General features: G+C 38.7%; 1 protein-coding gene across 1 annotated transcript in view; it reads left to right on the top strand.

Moving 5' to 3' along the window:
- Positions 1-27,039, top strand: part of KLF12 (Kruppel like factor 12) — a 152,050-nt gene that overhangs the window by 40,214 nt on the left and 84,797 nt on the right. The window contains exons 3-5 of the mRNA XM_026061967.1: positions 6,381-6,473; positions 16,956-17,027; positions 20,552-21,089. Of these exons, the coding sequence (XP_025917752.1) occupies positions 6,381-6,473; positions 16,956-17,027; positions 20,552-21,089 (703 nt within the window). The remainder of the gene's footprint in view (positions 1-6,380; positions 6,474-16,955; positions 17,028-20,551; positions 21,090-27,039) is intronic.

Here is a 27,039-nt window from a genome sequence, read left to right as displayed (position 1 = left end):
TAGATGATTAATGTTGTCCTATTTCTGCTTCCTGCTGTACTCTTTATCTTTTTACTTCAGCCATATTCTGACTGTATGTCTTTGGCCAAAGGTTAATCTGGACAAAACATAGGAGACATTGGTAGATTGAGGAAATCAACCTGAATTTCTGAATAAGACTATCACTTTTATTGAGGTACTTTGCCTCCCTTTTTCATTACTTATCCATTTTGCAACTTGGAAGTTCCCAATTATAAATTAGAAAGAACTGAGTGTACAGCTCCCTACTTGAATTCTTTTTTATCCATTTTAAGTCCTAACTATGGCAAGAATAGCCTTCTTTCATTGCKTAAGTAGAATATTAGAAAACGTCTCTGTGGTGTGTTTTGTCGCCTTAGTTTTAGCTCATTTCAGTGTGGTTGTATATAGGCCAGTATTTAAATCTGGTTAATAACTAGAATGTCTTCCTGCATCAATCCTGTATGTGGGCACTGGCTGCTTGTAAGTCTTGATTGGAATTTTTGCTATTTTAATTTTGGCTGATACAGCATAAGCTTGTCTTGGAGTCCAGCTGCCTTAAATTTCATGTTATCAGAGAGAGAGAGAGAGAGAAAGTCAGAAAGACAGGCTGAGGGATCTAGGCCATAGTTTCTCCCCCTTCCATGTAGCACTGCCACAAAGATGCAGCATCTCTCTTTACTTTTACAACCTCACAGGTCATGTCTACCTTGCTGGAAATCACTTTTTAATCTTCAGGTAAGCTTTGGGGTCTGGAGTGTTGTCCTTTTCATCCTGAAGGAGACAACAGCTCAGCTCAGCTCAGCTCAGCTGAGTAGCTCTCTAGATTCTGTTGACTGTATTGAGTATAATGGAAAATTAGACTCCTAGTTCACATGTAGACATTTGTGCTGTAGGCATCTAAATACAGGAGTGGAGAAGACTACTATCCCTACTTACAACCTGTTTGTGGCAGAACTRTATGATGGTATATCTCAATGCTTTTTTAGAATACTTAAAATACACTTTCTTAAAATATCCGTAAGGACTGCTTAAGTCTAACACAGTTTTTGTGGCTTTATTTTCATAATAAAAATATCTTGACAGTTGCACCCCTTTCTCGGTCAGTAAATTTTCTGAATTTTATTGTTTTTTAATGTGTGTAATCTATTTTTGTTCATTGGCTGCAGATGCAGTATTTTATCTAGTTTATTTGGTGATACATCATTCAAGTTTAAGTTAACTGAAAGACAGCTCTCAAGACTCATAGCAAGATTCCAGAGGCATGCTGACCTATAAGTAGAATAATATTTGATAATTAAGTGGCTCTTAGATTTCATAAAATAACTATCTATTAAGGGAGAGGGTTTTTTGTCTAGGTTTAGTAATTGATATCAGTAAAATATCACATGTATCATACTGTGACATTCTAAACATGATAAATTCTGCTTTTTAAACAATTGTATTCTGGTTAAGAAGTACATTTATTTAAATATATTTTTTTGTTTGAAGAAATAAAGTTTAAGGCTAGCCGAGGTTTTGAGATCATGTAGCCCAGTGATGTTCTCTCTCCCTCTTCCTCTCTCTTTGTATACATACCTGTGCAGTGGAAATGCAAGACTGTGTGGGTTAACTTCAGCCTGCTCACAAAGTGCTTCCTTTTCCTATTTATCCTTCATAGACCCTTTAGGAATAACTCTAAGGTTAACTAAATGGGTTGACCTCTGTGTGTGTGTTTTGTTTCTCACTTATTTTGTGGCTTTTTTCTTCTTCCTTCAATTTTACATGCGGTGCTAGTACGTCACCAGAAATATATGGGGGATAGTGGTGGGGGCAATGATTGGCCAACTTCTTAATATTTTATATACCAAGGATTTGGCCTTTTGCCTTACCTAAAAGTTTCAAGACAGGATGCTCAAACGTCTGTCCTGCGGGAGGATTTGACTGCTTGWTTGAGAAGAGCTGTGAACTAGTTCTTTCACTGGACAAAGCTAATCTGTTAGGGGAATACTGGAAAAAAATTCTCACATCATTCACAATCTTTCAAGCAGGAGAGGCTTAATGAAATTAATATGAATTTAGAGATACCTTACCAAGAACCAGTTAACGTTGTTGTTGTTATGATATACACTGCTATTGCAAGTTCTGCATTCTTTTCATAAGTTGTATTTCTGTATCTTTAAAGATTTATAGAGTAAACTCATTTTCCAGAGACAACTGGCTTAGTCTCAAAATGATAAACATATCCCTCTGTGATGGTATGATGTTACTTCAGAATGTAATGAAGATGTGATTTCAAATGTCATGCTTTCTGTCTGTAATCAATATTTCCATGATCAACTGTATCATATGCGTTAATATTGTTCTGTATACTGTGAAATCTTTTGTGACAGGTAAGCTGAAACCAAAGCATGAATTATATTTGACTTGCCAAATTTCTCATTTCTCCTAAATTTATATCTTACATAATACTATAAAAAGTATGGTTGTTGCTTCATATTAAGGCTTCTTAATCTTCCATATTTTACCACACGGAGGCCAGAATTTTGAAACAGCATTGATGCCTGAAGTAGGACACAGTCTGCAAATTTTGGTCTAAACAAATATTCTTTTGAAATGCTGGATATGAATCAATAGTCTGACAATTCCCCAGATAAATTCTCACATTCAGTAATCTTTTTGGCAGTCAGATGGCCCTAGATGTACTGTTGGTACATGTTTTTAATAGTCAGAGTGGATCAATTGGTAAAGTGGCTTACTTGGCCATCTGAAAAACTGTTCCCTCCAAAGAAGAGTCATTAATTGGTTCAGCAGCTGCCCTGGTCTCTCTAAGCAATGACTGCATCCCACGGGGCTGCTGCTACCTGGGCTGACCCGCAGCAGCAGCAAGAGTAACATCCCCATCTAATGTTATGTTGAACACATATTGAACTGTAAAACTAAGTAAGCAAATTTTAGAAAACAGTACATTCTTCCGTAGCAAAATTAGAAATCAAGAGGCAAGATCTGCTTCCCTTAGTTTACTGGAGTATTGGCCCTGACCTTGTTGTATTCCATCCACATAGCATAGCTGCTGTATTTAGTCCTTAGGCTACTTCAGCCAGCTTTGTAAAGTACAAGTGATGACCTTTCAGTATGATTGCCAACTTACTTTGAATTTAATAAAATTGCAATATCTGTCACAGACAGTAAAGTATAACTGTTATTTGCCTTCCACATAGGAATTCCATTTTTAAAAAGAAAGGAAGGAAGGAAGGAAGGAAAAAAAAAAAGGTGATAAAGTCTGTCATTACATTCCAGGATAATAAAGCAATAAAGCTATCAATTATATTCTATGCAGGGACTAGATTAGTTATTAGTTGAATATAAATTGCTGTCTAAGCTGTATAATCATTGGGTATGAAGTTTAACAGATTCCTCAGAAATGCAGTTGAAGAATAGGCTCTTGTATATCGAAGTTCTTGTTATCATGTGATACGATGAAGTACATCATCTGTCTTTGAGGACCACCTGGGTTTATATTAACTGTGAGTCATTCTATTAAAATCTTGTAATGGGATTATAAGCAGGCTTTTCGCAGCACTGCTGTCATTCTAAATGATGTCCAGTTCAGCTAGTCATTTGGACACCTAGTCATACACAAGTATGATTCTGACTTTCCTTTTCTCCCTTGAAAAAGGTCTGATCCTTTACACACAAAAGTAAACGGGCATTTAACCTGATCTGAAGGTCTAAAGGCATTTAGGTGCCAAAATTCAGAACTTAAAACCTTAAATCTTTTGTTTGACCACAAAAATTTGGAGAACTGTGAATTCTTTTGATGCCTCAATTTTTTTAATATTATATTTCTTAGGACCTTTTTTTTAATGTGTATGTGGTCCTCTTAAAAGGGCAGAGAAGCTCAGTGATGTCTGTGTCTAATTAGGACTAGTAAAACATGTGTTCTCTATACAGCTCCTGTTGAGACGATCTGACCTAGCAGTTGAGAGATTAAAACCTTAACTGTACTGACTCAGACTGTGTTTCAAATGCCTTGAAACCTTGTATTTTAAAATACAGAAATAGCAGGTGATGTTCATACCCTCTTTTTACCTAGAAGCATAGATCACTTAACCACTAATGATTTGGAAGACCTGGGTTCAGTTTGCACCAGCACCTGAAGAGATTCAAATCTATATCCCTTTTTTCCAAGGAAAGTTTTATTTATGAGGCTTTTTATGGTTTATGAGGTTCAGTTATGAGGCTCTTCTGTGATGGGATCCTTCTGATGCATCCTTTTGAAACTGTTCTACTTTACAGGCTTTACGATTTACTGGACAGGGGAGAGAGAGAATATTTTGATTATAGTTTATTTGTTAGGATATGGCTAGGCAGATTTTCAAGAGTGGTGTTCTCAACAGTGTTTTTCTCTTTTAACTGGAAGTGTACTACCAGATGGATAATCAATGGCATCCTGATTCTGTGAGAGGTAGATGGTTTTAATGTCTAATTTCTCCTGCACGTTATTCACAATCTATCCGCGTGCCATCTCCGGCACACAGGCTAGAGGTTGCTGAACGCTGTGTTAGAGGAAGGAAGGCACTGGCAGTCTCAAACCCTGCTTACGAAATACTCTTCATATGTATTTTATCTAGTGATTGTCTAAAGCAAAATGGGACCAGAATTTATGACACCCTCCTTCCAGAAAACATAAAGTTAGGTGTCTCCTCACTGAGGAATAGTCAGCATTTTCCTATAAAATTGTGAAGCAAAGGAGGGTGTAGGACACATCTCCCAACTGCTATTCTTGTTTTTAGAAGGGACTTAAGTGTTTTTAAGAGAGGCTTCCAGTTCTGGAGTTTTCAGTGGAAGACTGTGAAGTTGCTAAGCTACCAAGTGTCAGCATGGACAGGTATTAGACATTCCACAGTTCTTAGAAATTGCTTCTGTGCTGACTAAGTTAGGTGATTTTCTATTCAGTGTGCCGGCTTTAATTTGTTGTTGTTGTTTTTTTTACATAAATCTCATCTGAAGTACTTAACTCCCTCTAGTCTGTAACTAATGAGGTTATAAGAAGCCTTTCTTGTAGTCAGAATTTTCTGACTACATAATTGCTCATTTACATAGCTATTTCAACCTTTCTTTGGAAATCTGGCCTGTTCATGGTTGGAGAGGGAAGTGGTACACCCACTGATCTTTGCTGATACGGCAGTTTACACACAAAGATGAGCTCCTTGCCATGGCCATCTAGCAGACTTGCCCTGGTATAATAGTTGCAAAATATGGACCAGACAAGCTGCTGAAGCAGCAAGGAGCATATTGTGAAATGATACTGGAATGACTGTGTGTGCCATTGGATAGCGATTTTCACTTATGCTGTCGCTGTGCCTCTAAAATATTTTCGGATGATGAGGGAGTGGCTGGCTTTGTGTGAACCAACAGARATAATATGTATTGCATTTGCAGAATGAGATTACCTTAAGGAGTACATTTGTGTGTARATGCAAAGGATATCACAGGTAAAACGGAGCAAAAGTGGTTAGTGCACTGAAATTCAGAAGGGCGTACCCAAGGTAATCGGCACAGTTGTAACATGGCTCTGCCCCATTTAGCACCATGGAGAAATCATAGTGGCTGTGCTCATGCACTTCTCTTTGCCAGAAAGAGTCCTCTGCATTGTTCGAATGCAGAAGTTGTGAATTACTGAAGCTACATGAGGTACCAAGCCATTTATAAAACTGCTGCAGTTGACAGCTTTAAGTTTTCAATGCATTAGATTTTCAAGGTGATAACATGCATTTATGTGCATATTATGGATAGTGATATTCTTTCTAATTCAATGGGAAAAGCCCCAAACTTAAATGGGAATTCTCCCATTTAATCTGTAATATATTAAGGCTTGTCAGTACTAATCACTATTGTAAAATAGCTTAAACACRGGACCTACACGTCGAAAGGAGAAATGGTGCCTGTGTCTCAGCAGAAGCGGAAACTTGAATATGTCTAATCAGAGATGTATTTGGTGTGCTTATCTTACTTTTTTGTTCATGGTAATGATAGTTAATGGAAAAATAAAACTATTTRATTTCTACTCTTTCGAAAGTTACCACATACCCCCCAAAAACTAAATAAGCACATGAGTTTTCAGTGTAACTCRAGACTCCTTTTTGAGTCAGAACAGCGAAGCAGCACATATGTGGGAATGGATCAACTCTCGCATCTTAAACCTTGGTGTTCCTTGAACAGTAAGGAAGAGTCTTTGGAAAATTAACTCTGGGTCCTTAATGTAAGCTTTGGCTCTTGCTTAGAGTGAATACATGTATCTATGTATGTATCTAAAAATGCAGCAATAAAGGCCCAGAAACAGTGTAAACACAAGAATTAAAGACCTTCTTTCTTTGACCATAACAGTTATTTTTGTTCAGACAGGATGGGGGCTGACTGATTTCAGTGATGTGGCAAAACTTGTGCTCCCTTTCCAGTACCAGGTGCCATGTGTTGTTGTATCTAACACACAGGTATGTGTGACTGTTCATTTACCTGTATGTCACTGCGCCCGAGGGTGGGCAGTGTGCTTGCTTCTTTATTAAAAAATGAGATTTTCACCACCTGGAAGCAAAACACAACCTTTTTCTTCTGCCCCCAGCGTTTGCAGGAGATGCCTGTGTGTGTGTTTCCCTGGGGCATGCAGGGGCAGTGGTTAGGCAGAGGGCTTGACTCGGGTGCTGGCCACAGGCTTGTGCCGGCCAAAGTGGGTGAGCACAGTCCCCCCGGCTCCCCGCGGGGCTGCAGGCATCCTCCTGGGCCCGCGCTGTGACGGCCAGCTCCCTCAGGCCTCTCGGGCACCCCAGAAGCTCTCAAGGGCGCTGGATGCCTAGGTGTAGGCATCTGACTTGAGCCCAAGTTATTTAGCTTAGTGAAGGAGCCATGGGTGAATTTTGTACAAAAGGTCATTTCGTCATAAAAGGAAAAAAGGGGTAGTTGGAAGAAGGAAAAGGAGATTCAGGTCAACCAAAAACTTTGGGGAATTAATTTCAAATTCACTAGCTTGTTATAATCAGTAAATGAATAACAAAAAGATCAGCAAATAACAGAAGTGTGTTCTTTGACTGCCTAAGCAGTGGGTCAATGGTATCAAATGGGTCAATGTGTATCTTTAATGATGGTCCATTCTGAAATTTACGTTGATTTTTCACAGAATCTTCTAAAGAGCTAGAAAATTAAATACAAATTTTCATTCTGCTGAAAAATAGATCTTGGAGCAAGCTGAAAGGGTTCTTTTCTCCATTGCTATTTCTTCCACTTTTGCTCTGGACAAGTGGGAGAAATAGTTTGTGCCTAGTTGTGCTTGTCACTGTGGGGAGCATACAAGAATTTCCCATTGAATTAAGATATATACATCTTAAGGAGACTCAAGAGAATCATTTTACCTACAGTTTAGCTTTGGTTGTCTAATCTGGTATTTTATATGTATTACTTGTTGTCAAAATTTCTCTAACAAAATTTAATTTTGGAGAGTGTCATATATTCTGAAGTTGATCAGTAGCATTATGCTAAGCTTAGGAAATGAGAAATTATTAATATGCTGTTATGAAAACCTTCCTTGAAAATTGATGTTTCCTTTTTTAAAAACAATTAGACCTCTGGAATGAATTTACACTGTTGTCATCCATGACTAATAATATAGTGATCATATTAGTTCTATATTACTCTGCTCTGAGGAAAACAAATAAATGACCAATTTCTTCTGCTGTGTAATAAAAATCACTGTGATATCATTAACTATTTAAAATATAACTGCGTTAATTTTGGTTCACTTGCTGTGATATATATTGTTCCCAGACATAAAGATATTAAGAAGTAAGAATATGAGTGTGTACAGTTGTCTCAGATTTCAAATGTGATAATTTCATATAATCAAAGTTCTGTTATAGATATGCAGTGTAGGCTTTACTTTATAATATGAAAATAATTAAGGTGAATAATAGTGGATTTTGTTCCATACTTTTTATATTCAGTACACTTTAAAAAATCAGAAAGAGTAAGATAATATAAATATGGCTTAGTGGTTAGAATGCATTTAACTTTTCATTCTGTATTGCAGTGTTTTAGTTCAGATTCTGAATAGTGATATTCTAGTTCTGGAAAAACACTTCATATTCTCCTTCCAGGTTTTCCYTTCTCTAAAATGGAAGTAGTATGTATTATCCACATATAAAAGAGATTCCTGAAAAGTAATCAGTTTGCAGTAATCAGTAGGTACTTATTATTGCTACAGGATAAAACCTGAAACAAAGAAGGTCTCTACAGTCACCTCCACAATATTGTRTTAAGTGGTCTGTAGCTGAGTGTTTGTCTGCTCTTCCATGTATTGTATCAATAGTGTGTCCATCTCGTAATACGTATCCTGTCTTTATTCAGCCTTTAACTGTAGCTTTTGTAATATATATTAAGACTCAAAAAAGGTGCACACATAGGGTTTTATTCTTGTTTTTTTCCTTCTGTAACAGTAAGTATGGTGACATAAAAGGTCAATGAGTTGAGTCAAAATGCATTCCAAATGCATTAAAAACTAATTTGTCAAATATATATATTCATGTTTTATATCAGAGCGCATTCACATTTGGGGAAAAAGTCGAAAATAACCATCGCAATCTTCCCCTCCAAAAAACTGTGTTGAAAGAACATTAGTAAGCCTGAAAGATTAGGCAGCGAGTCTTTGGGGATTGCTAGAATGAGGATTGTTTTTGCAAACTTTGTTCAGACCCCGTAGTGGGCAGCTATCACAGTATGCTCTTTTACCATGATTTTTTTGTGCACTAATATTGCCAAGGGATAGGATGTTTTCACCAGTGGTTTTCAGGGATATCTGCTGACAGTACAGTAATGATTCATCTCAGCAATTTCAGGTCCCATTCCAGACACTGGCAGGGCATTTTGCTTTAGTTGGCACAAATTCTTTTGTCTGTTCGCCCTAAACGTGACCCTCTTCTCCCTTCCAGACTGGGTTGTGGACACTCTTCCTCACAGTTCCTTCATCCAGCCAAGTCCCGCAGCCTTCCCAGCCAACCTCTCCAGTCATCTCTCCACCTAGAGAGAAGGGCACCATTTCTTTCCCACACTCGTCTTAACCTCTTATTTATCCCAGTTGCCTCTAAGGTTATGTTAGATGACCTCATGGCTCTCTTAAAATATAAAATGTTTGAATCTCTTAATGCTCAGTCTCACCTCTCCTGACCCCCAGTGCCCTGGTCTCTTTGCTGGTCATAGCCCAGCCTTCCTATCTGGGCTTCACTACCAGTTTCCTTTCTCAGAAAGCTCCAGACTCAGTTTCTGTGTTTTTATCTGCTTCTGTAGGTCTTTTTCCAGCCACTGTTGTTGTTCTCCTCAATCAGGCTCTTCTTCCTTCTTTGAGGTCAGTTTCCTTCTCTGTGCTGCCTGGCCCCAGAAGAAGAGAAGCAGCGGGAAAGAGGAGAAGTTGTTTAGAGGGTTAGAGACAAACTTCTTGCATCTAGTTTAATGATTTGGGGAATAGAGCCACCTTATCTTGGAGAATGAGAGGTTCTGGTGATATGGATTCGGGCTGTGGACTCTCAGTGCCAGAGAATGATTCCAGGAACATTTAATTGACAGCCAGTTCTGGGGCAGATGTTCCTGGAAGTCTGTTCAAGGTCCAAGATGCTGGTTCAAATGAACCCTTTTTTGTCTCTCTCAAGTGAACCCCTACCACTAACTACTGAAAGACTTCATTTCAGTCAGATCTAACTGTAACAGGCTCTAGTGAGGAACCCCAAGAATTAATGTATTTATTTTACTAAAGAAAACAGTGTGTCAAAATTGAGAAGCATTCTCATTTGGGAGGTTGGAAAAAAAATCAGTGTAGACTTCAGAATTACGGATGGTGTGTTACTGTCACATGAAGGGAGGGAAAGGGATAATCAACGTTTGCCTGCCAGAGTCCTCCTCAAAAGGGCTTTCACTGGGTCAGGTTCACAAAGCTGAACAATAATTTGGTAATCAACTTTGCCTGCCAGAGCCCTCCTCAAAAGGACTTTCACTGGATCAGTTTCGCAAAGTTGAACAAAATAATTTATTAAAGCGACAGATCAACAGGTTCAGGATTGCCAGTGATAAATGCACTTACTGCAACAAATTCTACTTTTTCTGAGCTCAAACTGATAATTAAGCGCTTTGGACAATGGTATTTTTCCYGGGGTAACRTCYGACGTTGTCGGAGGCGCAAACCTTACCAAAAAGGTGTCCCTGTTTTGGGAAGGAGAGAGGTCCAGGCCCATTGACCCGTCCKTAGGTTGGTGTTCTCRYCCTYRAAATGGAGGATCGTTTATGCACTGAATTTATAGTCTTGGCGAGGCGGGGCTGAGTCAAACACTGTGGGATGTTTGGTCCTTGTCGAGCTCARCAGAGGGTGTCAATGGCTGCTGGCCTTTTTTCTTTTGCCCCTATCAACAACACCAGGCTGCAAGACTCCTGCCTCGCCCCAGGTGTCGTTTTGGGTAGAGCAATGTCCAGTGGTGAGACCTCCGCCTCGCCCTGGGCGCTGCCTCACCCCTCACTGGCATGGGCATCAGGCCGCAAATCACCCTGTATCCACTGTTTACCCCACGGCAGGGAGGATCACAGATAATCACAGACCTTTATCCAGCAGGGTGGACAGAAGAATGAGGTTCATTTGGGAAAAAGAATCCATTTGGTGGAAATTTAGATGAACAAAGACATGTAGAAAGAGGCAGAAAGAAAAAAAAACAGTTGCTCTGTACTGGATAATGTATCAGATGCAAGTTTCACGTATGGCACCTCCTTGACCACCACTCCGGATGTATTTATTGGCTAGCTGAAAAATTGTTATAACTCCATGTAAAACGTTACTGTATTTCCTGAGTACTTCAGTACTAGAGAGAACATGCGAAAAGACTGAGTAATGAGGAGTGATTAAAAAGATCCAGCTGCCCTGTTTTGTTTGCCTTTTTCATGTTAGTTTAAACAAAGCAGTGGCATTTCCTATTATCTGCRTAAACAAAGAGTCTTGCAGAGGTATCTGGCACTGCTTGCTCAAGGAGCAATGACTTGGATGTGTAAGATCAGCTTGGGAGTGTTGAGTTCCCAGGCTGATGGGAGACATCACTAAGTTTCAGTTGCAGCTGTGTGGCAGCTTGCAGATAGTTAAAGGGTATAAATGAAAGCTTCATGAATTATTTGTCATAGTTCTTCTTTACTAAGACATTTATGAATACTCTGTGGCCACAGTTTTAACTTGTGGATCTTTAGCAAATGTTTGCTATGAATTATTCTTCAGGCATTGATTGTTTTAGGTTCAAGTTGGTTTGCTTGGAAACATAAATCTTAAAACATAGTTTGAATATTTTCATCTAGAAACGTGAAYGTTGCTGAGTATTTTTTTTTCAAAAATGAGTTTCTCTAAGCTTTGCTGGCTTGGTGAACCTGTCTGCCAGCAAACATGTTTGATAGGTACTTTCAGAAAGTTCCTGGTGTATTCCATCTTATGCCAAGTAAGTACTCCAAATTGACAAAACAAAATTCATATACAATTTCCAAGATGTGTTTAGTACTTTTTTTTTCTTATTATTTTCTAATGTAAATGTCAAGGACTCAAATTTAATAAGTAATCTCATTTAACTCATAGTACTCTTCAGCATATAGAGTTTTCAGATGAACTAAATGGAAAGATTCTGATTAAAAATTGGACTAAAGAAAATTAAAAAAGAATAACTTACTGAAAGTAAAAAGAAGAATTAATCCAAAGATGTGAGAGAAAAACTTGTGAGAAGAGCTACTAGGCTGCTAAATGGATATGTAGAACTCTTATTATCTTGGGAATTCATAAAATAATATTTTTTTAATCCCAGAAATAATTCTAAATCGAAGGGAATAAGATATATTTTTATAATATTTTACCTCTCTCCTTTAATGATTATTTGGGGATCTGCCATTTATTCAGAAATTATTCTTGAATCTAAACTGGATTAACACAAGAAATACTAATCTATTATCAATGTTCTTTTTATGCTTAAAACAAGTAATATTACAAACAACATCTTATCTTACTATTGCTCCATACCTTTGTTAGATTTTTGTTTCTCTTGAAGAACAGCATTATACCACCACCTATAAATTAGTTTCTTTCAACGCATTCATCCTTTGATAGAGCATACTGGTAACAGCGCTCACATATAAGTAATACATCCGTGCTGAACATCTAGTTTTCTGAGTTTGTTAATGATTGAGGGCTGGAGGGGGAGTAGTTTCTTTTGCCTTAAAAAGAAAAAGAAAAAAAAAAGGCAGGCCCATGTAGAGTTTGAAATGCTGAGAATTTGGTTTCACGTTCAAGAAATGTATCATTTTTACATTTCATGTACCACATAGTACAGGGGCTGATTAGTTCCTTGGGCTCTCGAAGGAAGTAATCGGCTGTTCTCCTTGAGTGCCATCGGAGAAATCCTTTGGTAAATCTTCTGTCAGTTTGGGGAAGAGAGAGTAAAGTAATGGGGAACTTAATGCTTACTCTGTCTTTGGAAAAGTATTATTTAAAAATAAGTCATTTCACGCTAAATGTATTTGTGCTCATTGTTAAACATGTTTAAAAATTAATGCTATTTGTATAGGGATCTCTTTTCCCTTCTAAGCACGTTTCCCAGTTCCTAGTTGGAGCTGTTGCATAAGGTTGCTGCATATGGTACTTTTTTTTTCTTTTTTTTTTTTTGAGTAGCTGTGGAATACCTCCTCAAGCAATACAATAATACCTTAATGTGACTATTCAGGAGAAGTTAAAAGAGTATTTTTACAGCCTTGGAAACTTGAATTTCATCTGTTTATGAATGCTCAGTTTGAATTCTGTCTCCCCAGTTCACAGTCACTCTGTTTTACTTTGGATCTTTTTCTCTAGGTTCTATAGATTTAAAAACACTCTTCAAACAAAGGTCATATGTACCTCATACCATGTGCTGGGTTTCTTTAGCCTCTTCAGAACTACAATAAAAATAGAAATTTTATTTTTAGACATTGAGAGTTGGAAATATCTACTTTGAAATCAAACATCCAAGTATTATGCTGAGATAATGATGCATTAAGTGAATCATGAGTACTTTAAAGTGGGTATCACTCAGTCTTTCCTGTTGAATCGGTTCCGATTTGTATAAATGCATTTTCTGTGAACCCTTATTTATTTTAACAACCCCTGGACTCTCCCCTCTGTCTCGCTTAGTGCCAGCTGATGTTTTTTAGAAAAGCTTCAATGGGAATTGTTGTAATAGAGTCTGACTCAATCTTATTTGGGAGTGCAATCTCTTGGGGATCTCTTTTAACTTTGGAGCACAGATTTCACCTTGACCCTGAGCAACCATTTCTTGAAAACTAATAATAAGCCACTTTTTAACTTGTGCTTCCAGTAAAAAGCAAAAAGATCCAGCTGTCTTATGTTTTGCTCTCTTCTTTAATGTGACCTCCTGCATTTGTCTAATGAATCCCAACTGAACGGTTCTGTCAGTCCAGGAAGGCTTGAAGCAGCAGCCTCAAGCAAAAAGACACAAATGCATGTTCACTTGGTGCTTTTGCATTTGGAAACAAATTTTTAAATATTTTGCTCAATTTTAGTTTTCAGCTGTCTGTTTGCCATTCTGATTTTACACAGCTGCCTGTCACCTCTATACTAGTGTACCCCTCATACAAATTAATAATGATGGCTGCATCTCAAAGTGAGTGTAGTTGAGTCTCAGACATATCATGTTTTCAGGGAGGATATCAGAGTTTTTGAAGTAGAGGTTGTTTAGTTCATTTTTTCAGGTTGTATTACTTCTCTTCTTTAAATGGATTGGTTTCAGAATATTTTTTTTGGTTTGGTTGATGGGGAGATTTTGGGGTAGAGGTGTGTGAGTGTAGTGAATGTAATTTCTCATGATGGGAAGGTGTTTTCAAATACATCTCTTCTCTTAATTTTAAAGAGAGTTAACTCCTGGATTAGTAATATAAAGCAACAACAACAGAAAAAAAACCTTCAGTGCACAAGAGACTCTGAGTAAAGGGCTAGGAGCTGGCCCTCTTTGGGCTCTAGCTTGCAGCGCTGTTTGAAGCGGCTAAGCTACTGCTTTACCCATGTGCTGGGTACCAGCTTTTCCTGCTCTGCAGGTGCCTCCTCTGGGGCATGACAGGATGAAAACTGATACAGGAGGATCTTCTTCATGGCAAGCAGTTGCAGAATTGCAGGCAGTGTGGAGATTCAGGGGGGTGAGCTTTCTACCGTAGCTACAGGAAAGATTAGGAAAAATGCAATTTTAATTATAAAAAAACAGAAGGTAAACATGAACTTTAAACCCAATCCACCTGAATGCAGCTTTTGTGGCATTAGAGTTTCAAATATATTTTATGTCTTATCTAGAAGCAAAATTATTTCTGCTATAACAAGTGTTGTTTGTCATTTCAAACCTAGCATGTGTTTCTTTTTTCTGTGAAGTGTTTGAAAATCTGTAATCCAGAATATTCTTGGTTATTTAGATACAAACACCCACCAAGATAGATATGCACCCACCAAGCATGATAATCAGAGCTGAAAGCTGTTCTGGCCAGACACCGTTGTGTGTTGACTGCCCGGCAGACTGCATGATTGCACTGCTGAGCCTCATCATTGCAGTCCAGCAGTGGCAATTACATGGTTAAGACTGTGGGTAGTTTTTTTCAGAATTAATATTATTCTTTTGCTCTCCTTTAACTCTGTTGAAACAAAATCATGTTGCCTGAAATTTCTCCTGCCAGAGAAGAATGAGGTGGGGCAGCATGATGACAGCCACGAAGGGATTTTGTGAGAGCTGTGTTTGAAGAGTTAAATGTTTTGCAATTTATTTTTTAACTTCCTCTCCCCAAAGCCAGCTTATTTTATAAATGCTAAATTTAGTCTGTTTGGTTTCCATCATCAAGGACAGCTTTTCTGGTATGCTTTCTTAAAAATTGTTTGACCTTGAGAAAATGCTGCCAGGAAGAAAGAACAGTTTAAAAGCTGACAGCTGATTGTTAGAGGTTTGTAAACTCTGTGTAGAGCAATAAAACTCTGCTAAGGCATACAGTGAAGCTTAGTAACCTGTGGAGATTCATGAACTATAGGGCATCAGGATGAGTTGCTAAAAAAAAAAAAATCGTTTTTGGTTTTGCACTGTTTTTAACCTGTTATGTGCTGTTATAAGCTCTTTGTGGCTTAATTATGAATGGGAAATAATGTTGTTATTAAGGGAATATTGTCAGGAGTGGAATGATGGAGTGGAAAGGGGTTTAGTAACCCCTATAGTAAATGTATAGACTATAGTAAATATTAGTAGGCTATAGTAAAAGTTAAGAGGAGATAAGAGTTCAGGGAACTGGTAAGATTAAGTAGAAGAGGATGATCATCTAGCAGATAACATATTATCACTCATAAATGTGCCATGCTTTGCCAAAGGCCTTTTGGTTTGTTGTGTGGTTGGTTGGTTCTTTTTCCGTAAAGGATGGGGAAGCGGGCAATAAGGAATTATTTTTCACACAGCCAAAAAATGCCTATGTGAATAGGGAAATCATGTGTCCTGTTCCTGGCAGGAATTCATTAATGACAAGCTAATGAAATGGAGCACTATCGAGAATACAGCTTTAAAGGGCAGACACAAAAAGTATGAGCCAAGAACACTAACTAGTAGAGGCCACAGCTTTATCAAAAAACCTTTTCTAACAGGGAGCCATCCTAAAGTGTCTTGCAGTTCTGTTCCAGTTTGGATTTCAACTGATGAGCAGCCCAGGTCTGCAAGCGTGAGGATGTGATGACAGTGGTGCAGATGCATTGCTGAGATTCTCCTCAGAGTCCCAGCTGGAAGCAGAGGATGAAGCTGTTCCTCTCCTTCATACCAGAGGGAAGGAGCAATGAGACAAAGGAAGCTGCATGGTGTATGAAGCTGTACCATGGGCTAGTGTCCAGCCAGCCCACTGGTTTACAGGGACCTCCAGCTGAACCTTTTCTAACCCACCAACCTCACTGGAAGCTGCCAAATGCTCAGCAACAAAATTTAGACCCTTAAAGCCAAAAGGAAGTTTGAAAAACCCACACAGACATTTTTGGGCAGCTAGATGGAGAAAATCTGTTTCAGACACCAAAACTAGCAATCAGCTGAGCCCACAACACCACAAGAAGCCCAGTTCATTAGACAAGGATGAAAAGGCAGGAACAGAAAAAAAACCCAACAACTTGTTTTTCATTCAGTTGACTTTATGAGGAGAAAGAATGTCTGAAGGTATACCGCTGAATGTCCCAGAGATGGTGTTGTCATCCTCTGAATTAGAAAAGAAATGGCACCATTAAATGAAATTAAAAGCAACGTTCATTGTCCAGGGAAATGAACAGTTAATTCTCAGTTAATAACACTCTAGGGAGATGCTAAGAAATAATGCTCTGAGAATTTAGTTGTTACTTTTGGCTTAGTTCGTATTCTTGTTCAAACAAGTTCCTACTTCTAGTTTAGCAGTCAATGGTGGAAGAGGTTTGTTTATACCATGCACTTCCAGAAAATAATGCTAATTTAATGTATTGGGTTTTGATGCAAATACAATTTAAATAGAGCTTTGGCAGCTTGGATTAAAATCTAAGATCTTGAAGAAACACATGTACTAGTAGGTCATTGTTAAGCAGTGAGTTGTTAGTGTAGATCTCTGTTCACTACCACCAGAACAAAATATAACACTTCTTTGTGTAGTTTTTATCTTAGGTTCAGGATGCACAAACCGTTTTGGATATGGATCCTGCTGTCTTTTATGTTGACTGAAAGCAGTGACAGGTAGTCTGAATTTGCCAAAGTAAGGTCATGCTTACTCTGAGAATTTTAACAGGGGAAAGAGGGCATAGAACGGACCAATTTTGATCCYGTTTGGAGAAATTCATGAAGGATTTGTTAAGTTTTCAAGCTTAGTTTCAGTACTGAAGACTGAAGGAATAATAGCGATTATATTCACCATAGTACATGGAGGCTGCAGTCATATATGGAGACCCCTCCAGAAACTCTGAACAGGAAGAGGGTACCTACTGTAAGGTAGGTACAATATGAGGATTGTAAGATACAACAGTAGTTATAGAAGGGCTGTTTAAAGAGTGGTTTGCGTGATGGACAGTTGTTACATGATACTTTTTTCTTTTTTTTCTTGTTTTTTCAAAAGACTTGGAGTAATTACTACAGTAAAACGGAGGCCTGGTCTTAGTGCAACTTAAAAAAAATATCTGTAAGACTGTGGTGATAAATGATCTGTGCTTTGTCTCAAAGATGCAGAAAGGAGTAGAATGGCAAGAAGATTCTTAAAAAGATGTCCAGAACATTGCTGCAATGGATGCAAATCTTTAAAGCTTAGTAGCTTAGGCAGCTGCACAGTGGCAAGGGGAAAGATATTTGAAGGGGGAAGCTGAGGCTCGCATTGTCTGTATCCACAGAGCTGCCCCAAGGAGGGCACATTGTGCCACTTTTGTGCAATTGGCATCTCTGGAACGAGATCAGGATGCCTCAGAGAGTTTTTCTGAGGGAGACCTAAAGTCTAACCAGTTGTGACAGCTCCCACCAGAACAGATTTATTGACTCTATTGATGGAAAAAGTAGTTTGTGTGGCTTTTGTCTGTCCCGTCTGCACTTTTAGTAGGCATCAGCTACATAAGGGAATTTGGAGTCCTTCCTTGCAAGGTCATCATGGCTTTTCCTATAAAAGGCCTGATACTACTTGCTGCAGAGGCAGGTGGGGCTTTTGGGGCAGACTGAGCTCAGTTTATGGACTGCTTTCAAGGTCAATGTGGGTCAGTGTGCCCAGTCTCAGAAGTGTCCCAGAATTCATAAGGCTTCTGGGAGCAGTTTGGCCAGTCTGATGTGAGTGCATATGGTGTACCAAGTTCCCACCACCTGGCAGCACTTCAGGATGCCAGGACATGTCCCCTGAAGAGCAACAGAGCACGGCAACTGCCAGGTAATCCATCCTTCGGCTTGTATAGCAATGAGCCTTGCTGCTGAGGCTGGTGTCGTTGGGTCAATCTGAAATCTGCCTCTGGCACCCAGGAGAAGTCTGGGAGTTCATCAACGTACGTAGGGTTTCCTCCATGGCACATTCATCTGCCCTGTGGATAGAGCCAGCAATTTGTACAACTTCTAGATGCCCCTGTGGCATACCCTTACCCAACCCTGTGCACAAGGAGACACAAGGACACCCTTGTCTCCCTTGTCTGTGAGTGGATCCCATCTGTCTCAGTTCCCTCAGCCCTCCAAGATACAGGATGTTGCCTTTGGCCATGTGAACGTTTTGGTATACCTTCACTTTATCACCAGTCCATTTAGTTAAGCAGAACCAGTATGTTGCCCATTGCATGTAGAAGACTTCTGTCACCTACTGTCAATATTTAAAAAATGAACTACTTGTGCCATTTATGTTTATGGTTTCATGTTCACCATTGCACATATGGTGTGTCTAACACAGAATCTCATGACTGACAAAAGCCAGGATAAATTGTTTCAGAGGAAGTTGTAAGAAATCATCACTGGCTATTACAGGGATTGTTGAAGAGTAGATTTTCCTAACCTTGTCAGTCACTAGTTGGTTTATGTGTTTTGAAAATTGACTTGTTCTTCACTGTATGTTCTTTTTTAGCAGTGGCATTTCCTATTATCTGCATAAAGGAATTTTTGCTTTTATTATTTGTATTACAACAGAACAGCAGGGTCTAGGGACCAGATCACTTGGAGTCTCTTTGGTTTTAGTTGATTTGTGTATGAATAGAGCAAGAGACTCACTGTTCCAAAGATGTTCTTCTTTTCAAATGGGGGAAAATGTCAGACCAAGGAACAAGTCTGAATCAGCTGAATGGATGGGATCTACTAGAACATCCTGTCTTTAAGCATGTCAGGGATAATAGCCACTTAGGCTGTTATCATTACAATTTTTAATGTTAGTGTTTCTGTTTTTCTTTTGCAGTAGAACTCCATTTAGTGATGAAATTTGGCTCTGACTCAAAACCAGAAGGATTCTCAATAAAAATATTTAACATAGCTAATTTTAAAATTCTCAAAGTGAATTCACAGGTTGTTTGATTGCTAGCCTGCTTAGGGTAGAGGACTTGAAATATTTCTGGCTTAAATTTTTTTGAGTCAATTAGTAAATACTATAATTAGAGATTGTGGGAATGTATTTAGAGGTGTTCAGATACAGTAAAAGAAATAAAAAGATTACTTGTTACTTCTATGTATGGAAGAACTGTATTGTATCAAGTGAGGTCTGAAGTAGCTCAGCAAATGTTTTTTATCCAAGTTGGTTTAAATACTACAATACAGAGTCAGAATTTGCTTCTAACGGTAAGCTCATAGAGAACATTATTGCAATTCAGGGCCATGGAAGTATTTAGTTGAGTATCTGAAAGGTGTGCTTTGTATTATTGCCAAGTTATAGATGGGTATTTTCTTCCTTGTTCTTATTGAAAATTGCTTGACAAAACATTTTTAAAGAGTAGTTATTAATGGTGTACTGTCAAAAAGGGAAGATGTATCAAATAGACTTCTTCAGGGATCTATCTTTGGCCTAGTATTATTCAAAAATTCTATTAACAACTTTGATGTTTGAAATAAGGAGTAAAGTTATAAAAATAGCAGATGGCACCAGTCTAGAATACATTGCTTTAGACCAACTTTGAAAGAGTTGGTCTAAAGCATAAAATCATTTTGAGAAGTTGGGAGAAATGTTCATAAAATGAAAAAATTGAAATTGTAACAATGATGTCACAGGAAACCTAATAGGCTAATCCAGAATATGGAATAGCTGGAGCCATTAATATCTGTAACAGGTAACCAAACAGATGTGGGGTTATATGCTGATTTGCAAAGTCATTATCAGTAACTAGATAAAATGCAAAAAGTCACACTTTTATTGAACATCCTCTCTTTTCAGTACTAGAGGAGTGTGTTTAGGGTAAGACACCACCTTATGAAAAGGTGTGTTGGCAAAATTACAAAGACTGCTGCAAAAAGCAAAGGAGCGCTAAGGTTTGCTTTTTTAAAGCTGACTTACAACAAAAAGATGAAGGAAAGTCTGCTTAGTCTAGAAGAAGATAATAAGTAGGGGGACAGAACAGTCTTCAAGCATGCAGAAAGCTTTTAGAAAGACAGTGGTGATTGGTTTTTCTTCATGTCCATTGGAGGTGACACAAGAGAGTAACTATGTAAATTAAGGTTAGATGTTAGAAAAAAATGTTCTCTCAGTATAAATAGTGGTTACCTGAGGAGATGTAAAAATTTTTGCTACTGGATAGTGTAGAGAAACCTCTGAGCTGGGTGATAATGTATAGTTAATCCTGCCACCATCCAAGAAAAGGAAATAGAACATTTTTTTTTAATAGTCTGTTCAAACTGTATATGTCTGTGATTTGTATCATGATTTGTCCTTTTAATTATGAACTGACACAAGAAGCAGGAAAAGAAATCCTGTGGCTTTCAGAACCAAATTGCATGATAAGTGTGTGTTAGCAATTGAGTGTGTAGGTAATCTTTAGTCACATATGTAACTAAAAATATTTTCCTTTGTCCTTCCCCAACAGTCTCCAAACGTCCACAACTACCCAGATATGGAAGCTGTACCCTTGTTGCTAAATAACATGAAGGCAGACCCCCCAGAGGATTCATTGTCTACAGACCATTTCCAAACACAGACTGAACCAGTGGACTTGTCAATAAACAAAGCCAGGTCGTCCCCTACAGCAGCTTCATCTTCACCAGTTTCCATAACAGCATCAGCCTCCTCCCCTTCTTCTACTTCTACTTCTTCTAGTCGGCCAGCTTCATCACCCACAGTAATAACATCTGTATCTTCAGCGGCATCTGTACCATCAGTATTAACTCCAGGTCCTCTTGTGGCCTCTGCATCTGGTGTTGGAGGCCAGCAGTTTTTGCACATTATCCATCCAGTACCACCTTCAAGTCCCATGAACTTACAGTCCAACAAAATGAGTCATGTGCACCGTATACCAGTGGTAGTACAGTCGGTACCTGTTGTCTATACAGCTGTGAGATCACCTGGGAATATGAACAACACTATAGTAGTACCACTGTTGGAGGATGGGAGAAGCCACGTCAAAGGTAAGATGGAACTGGTTTTATATATCTTTGGCATCTCTAAAACTACGCTTGTATGAAAAAAAGGTAACAACCTTGTAATGCTGTTAGTTTACAAACTTCTTACTTCATTTACTGAAAAGACATCTAATTTCCACTGTTGGGAGTAACCTTTAAAAATCTTGTCCCAGATGCTCTTTAAAAAAAAAGAAAGATTGTGGTCAGCAGGTGTTGGATGCTCAGACAACTCAGGACAATCTTGTCCTGAGATGAATAGATCCTCCTCAGAAGCTGAAGAAATAGGAGAACAGAACAATGATAATACATTAAAGTTCATAGATGAACATGGAGAACTCACGAGGTGATACAGATTTCAAAAGAAGAGACATGTTAAAGGAAGAAGGAGTCAGAGAAATGGATTCCGTGCAAAAGGAAATACTTGCTGGGCTGTAGGAATGTGAGAAGGAAAGGCTTTCTGAATAAAGAGTGGTAGCAGATGTACAGAGCTAGGTTTCATTAAACTCAAGGAGTGGCAGTGAGGTTACTTCTTCCAGATTAAACCAGCAGAAGGGAAGGAAGCCACACAGAGTGTATGTACATGGTGGAAATGAGTTTTGCAGACACAGAACATGAAAGGCCATGGAGGTGTGAAGGGAGACAGAAAGTACATGCCAGAAGGACAGATACGCTCTTGGGGAGGTGTCCAAAGAACACAGAAAAGGGGAGCTGAATAGCAAGAAAAAGTGAGAAAGTATTAACTATATTAGCTACCGAGGGAGCAAAAAATGGTTAGAGATGGTGACATGATGGGTGGAGGAGGAAAAGAGAAAACAGATGTGCCCAGATACTTTGAAAAGTGCTGCTTTATAAAGGAGACCTTAGTGAAAATAGTGGGAACATGAGAATGAGAGAGACTCACTTCAAGGTTCTTGGTGTATGGATGAATAAAATACAGCTAATTCTCTGCCAAAATGAGGTGTTGCTGCTGGGAAGGGAGGGTACTGACAGATAACCTCACTTTTAGGGCTTCTGAGACTAAAATATATTGTAACATCTCTTGTGTATCTAATTGCATAATGAACAGATCTCTACAGCTAAAAGACCTTTTTTCTTCAACTCTCATGTCTGATTTTGATGTACTGGTGACTGTATTCAACTACAGTGATGAGTCATTCTGATGTTTAATAGCATCATGTCCATAAATCCTTGGTTGCCCCCCTCCCATTCCCTCGATGCCCTAGCCTGCATATGGAATGTGTCCTCCTGACAGGCTTAGACCGTAGGAAACTCACTCACAGCATATCTGGTTTTTGTTTATGGCCTGGAAGTGATGGTTTAAGGCATTTTATTACACTTCATACAGTGACATAATTTTAGGAGCTTGTGCCATTATATTAAAAATTACAAATGAAAGCAATATGGTGCACCATGTTGTTTGAGGGGGGGAAAAAAGAAGTTTTGGTCTGTATTTTGGTTTTGGAGCTTTGAGCTGCATCTAACTTTGAGCTCATCAGGAATTTTTCCTGTTTGTTTTCTTTTCAAAGGTGCTAACTGGCTTTGGTAATAGTCGCCTCTTATGGGAAATACCTCCTGAGCTTGCAAAACTGGAAATTCACTACCCCAGTTTCATCAACAAAATTCCAGAATTTAATGTGCTGTAGGGATTTCAGCCCATGAGCTTCAGACTTCCTGAGCTGCCCTGACAATCTCTTCTTTGTGCTRTTATTGGCAGAGATCATTAACCAGCCCTGCTGCACCTATTAATGTACAGCTAAAGAAAAAGAAGGGATTAAGCTTTCTTTTAATTTTTTTTTCTCATCAGTTGTACCCATTTTGCTATCACTACTTCTTTTGATATAAATGTTCAGGTTAATTTGAATAAATATAATAGAAGAATAACAAGCAAAAATTCACTCTAGGTAGTTATCTTTTGTTAGCTTTTACTGGTGTATATTTTTCTTTTTTTAATATAATACAATATAAATAATAAAATACAGTGATGTTGCATAAATTAACTGATTGAATGCTTTCCATACATGCACAAACTAACTTCCATTCAATGATCAGCTTTTTTGGTGAAAACAAGAAATAAATAAACTTGGATGGTAACAGGACACTACTGTCAAATTGAATTGATCGCTAATCCTCTAGCCAGCTGAAGGAGAAATGCAGATTCAGAATTATCTAAAGTCACTACTTTCAACTTCTACATGAATGAATGTTGATCATTTTCAGAAAGGAGAAAATAAGCATGCTGAGATACAGTCAATCCACAGTATCAGCAACATTTGTCCCATAATCCCTGTATTATTTCTGCTTTGGGTCTAAGTCAAAGACCATGTTAATGATATAGGGGTGTGGTTGGGAAGCACTTAAGGTTATACTTTACATTAGCCTTTATCTAAGTCCTTTTGAATTGAATGAAACTTAGGTAGTTTCCTAAACAGAGATACTTTCAGTGCTAAAATGGCCAGACTAGGTCAGACCAAAGTTCAAGCCTATTTCTTGGTACTTCCAGTAGCAGGTACTTATGGAAGAGTGCAAGAAACAGGATGTATAAAGAGAGATTTTCCCCTGTTACTCCCTCCCCTCTCCCAGTTTTATCTTCTCATACTGAATTTTCTTCTTCCTTCCAGGCATGAGTACAAACATTTCATTTTTAATTTTATTGTAAAAACTTCTTCTCAGGCCACCTCCATCTCCCTCTATCTTCCCATCTCATTAGAGGAGCCCAATCCATCCCAGGAACCATACAGTCCACCTTCCTTTCTCTCCAGCAAAATTGTTCTCCTAATGGCTGCTTTCTAGAGAGTTCAAGCAAATTTTTTTTTCATCATTTGTTTGAATTCTCTTTTTCCCTTCAACACAAGAAATCATTATCTCCTCCTTTATTTTCCCCCTCTTTTTCTCCACTTTTCTGGTCCTTCTTACCATGCTGACTATGCTTTTGAGTTTGTTTCAGCAGCTCTGCTTCATCTCTCCCTTCTTTTCTATTAATATTTCTAACCTGTCCTGTCATCTCCTTCTGTGCCACRACACTTCCTTCTCCATGGCATCATTCATGCTGTCACTTCCAGTCACACCTTCTTTCAGATGAGTCTCAGATCTGCTTTTCCACCTCCAAATGTGTTGCTCATTTCTGCTCTCTGCCCTGCCTTCTTTCTCATATATTTCACTTGGAAGTTTTCCCATTAAATCAAACTGAAAACCAGATGGGTTTGCAAAGAATTAGCCTCTGTATCCATGAGCTCTGGCAATATCCCATCAGGTCCTGTGCCACATGATGTGCTGCCCACTGTGCCCCGGGAGAGGCATCGGGAACCCTTGGTATCATGCTGTAAAAGCACCATTTTGTTAGGCTGATGCTTGTTGCAGGACAAAATCCTCTCAAAACACTTAGTTTAAACCAAAATCAGGATCAAAACTGTTTAGGAACTTATTAACAACACATAATTAACCTCTAATCATTAAACTATGCATTCAGGATACAACACTAGACGTTTACAAATTGTTACTGAACACCTACAAATTTCTAAACACCTTTCTATAGCTGATTCCAAGAGGTTACGCTCACAGTTACATGCACAGCCCACACCTCTCACACCATGCGGGTCCCTGCCAGGGCAGAGGCGGCTGCTCCCAGTGCAGGTGCCCCTCCACTGCTCCCAACACCCCTGGACCCCAGTGCGTTAAAATCCCATGAAAAGCTGGGAACTTCTGGGAACTGGGTTTCCCCCCCTTTTTAGTCCCTGTTCAGCAATGGTGTGTACTGCTAAAAGGTATAATTAGAGGCACAGCAGATATCAACACCTGTAGGTAAGGTGGCCTGACAGTTTCCATTAAAACCCTGTCTTCAGTTGCTTGAAGTTTGTCTATATGTTAACTATTTAGGCTAACTTTTTCCATGTCACATGTCTGCCTCAGGCAGATTCTTTTTTCTTTTTTTCTTTGTGAGGAAAGTTTTGGGAAAAACTGTTCCATTCTTCCTGAGACTGAGAATAGAGAAAAATGTAGCATTTTCCATGCTGAAAAATTTATTCCAGCTTTTGTTGGTGCCAGGCTCTAGAACCTCTGTGCTTTGGTGCCATGAACCTCAAGTTCAGTTTGGACTGTTGTCTTTTTTTTAATCTTCATAAGCATTTGCAGAAATTTGGCCAACACTGGAGGTCTGCAAAAAATCTGAATCCCCTTAAGAGGAGGGAAGTAAGGGGTAAAGCATAAAAATTCTGCATGGGGAARGGCAATGAGAAGCTTGCAGAGGAGGTAGGAATGGGCTGGGCAGTGGGGAGAGGAGCAAGGGTAAACACAGGATGAAAGGGAGGGAGAAGGAGGGCAGAAGTTGTGAGAAGGGTTTGGGTGCGTGAACACATTCAGGAGGAAAGGTAGGAAAGGAGAGGAGGCAGGAATGGGGAAAAACAAGAGTATGGCAAGAGGAACATAGGAAAGAGATAAAGGCAGAATTTGTGGAGTAGAGGAACAAGGAGAGGCTCAGATAGATGGGAGCAAAAGGGCCTGGCGTGGTAGGAACATGTTCCCCTGTTAGCTCTGGTCCTGTTATCCTGAGTTTTTCCCTTGCTTTGCTTTCAAATGATGTCCATGAATACTGCTGGCAAATCATGTCCCTCTAGCGGCAGATTTTGTCAAAGATAATATCCCTAATAGTTGTTCTCCATAGCTCGGAGCTTCTATTAACTGAAGGGCGTTTTAGAAACTCCACCCTGATGATGGCACACCAAGGACTTGTGCAACTTTGGTATTTCTGTTTTTTTTGGGGRGTTGGCTTTTTTTTTTCAGTATTACAGGTTTTTAAGTTTTCAGAAAATAAAGCCAGTTGCAAAATCAAGAAATCAGAACATTACAGATTTAAGTTTGCCAACTGAACTTCAGTTTGCTTCCAGGAACATAAACATTGTAATGCTATCTATAACATTATCATAGACTATTTTCATGTTACCCTGTTTGCATGTTTACCCAGCAGAAATGCCTGGATTGCATCTTTTTACAGCTTATGCATTCCATATTTCTAATTGTTTATATATATTAATGAGTTGTAAATGCAGTACTCATTGCTACAGATATTTTGGGGACTTAAAACAGATAATACTACTAGATTAAGTTTTCCACTGCCATATTTTTAAAACATAGCTTTTTATTTCTGCCTACTGTAATGCTTATGTATTCCGTAGAAGTAAATGTAATTTGTAGTACAAAGCTAGAAATTTAAGAACCCATCCATATGTTTAAAGATCAGATTTTATGGTCTGTTTGTATAAATTATGTTATGGAAGAAAGGCTTAATTAAAGCCAGAACTATTGCCTTTTCATTTCATGTGAAATGATTAGCCTTTCTACATTTTAGTAAGTCGTTGTTTTGGATTTAAATTCCATTGGGGTGGAGAGTTTCTAGTTCAGCTGTAATTTTTGGCTGCTACACCCAAAGATCTTTTGAGGCTGTACGTATTCCAACCTGTCTACCTACTCCCCAAAATGTTTGTAAGTTGATTCCTTTCCCTCTGTTCCCTCAGTTTGACTGGAAGAAATACAAGTGGTTCTCGGAAAGGAGAAGCAGATTGACAATGACCAGCCAGGAGGAGAAACAGGCAGAAGAAAGGCTTGTGTTTAGGGTGCAACCTGTGGTACTAGAGATGGTTCTTGTATTTAAGGACTAGTGTAAATAGTAATTCTTACCAGAATGGAGAGTTAAAATACAGGTTGGAGATGCTTTGCTTCTTGAAATTGAGAAGGAGGTTGTTTAAGACCAAATTACTGGGGATGAGTATGAGGAGTCCCCGTAAACAGTCCTTCACTTCCGCCTCCAGAAAAGTCACATGTAGTGACTTACTAATGTCAACTTTTGATTTTCCGTCATATGGATTTACTGATTCATTGTAGAAGAACACACTCTTTTAAGATTTATCAACAACAGATTTACCATCATGTATGTTGTTAACTAGCAACAGGTTTGGGGAAGGAA

Source organism: Apteryx rowi, unplaced genomic scaffold, assembly GCF_003343035.1.
Source record: "Apteryx rowi isolate R43461 unplaced genomic scaffold, aptRow1 scaffold_189, whole genome shotgun sequence".
NCBI classification, from domain to species: Eukaryota; Metazoa; Chordata; class Aves; order Apterygiformes; family Apterygidae; genus Apteryx; species Apteryx rowi.
This window is presented reverse-complemented; position numbering and strand designations above follow the sequence as displayed.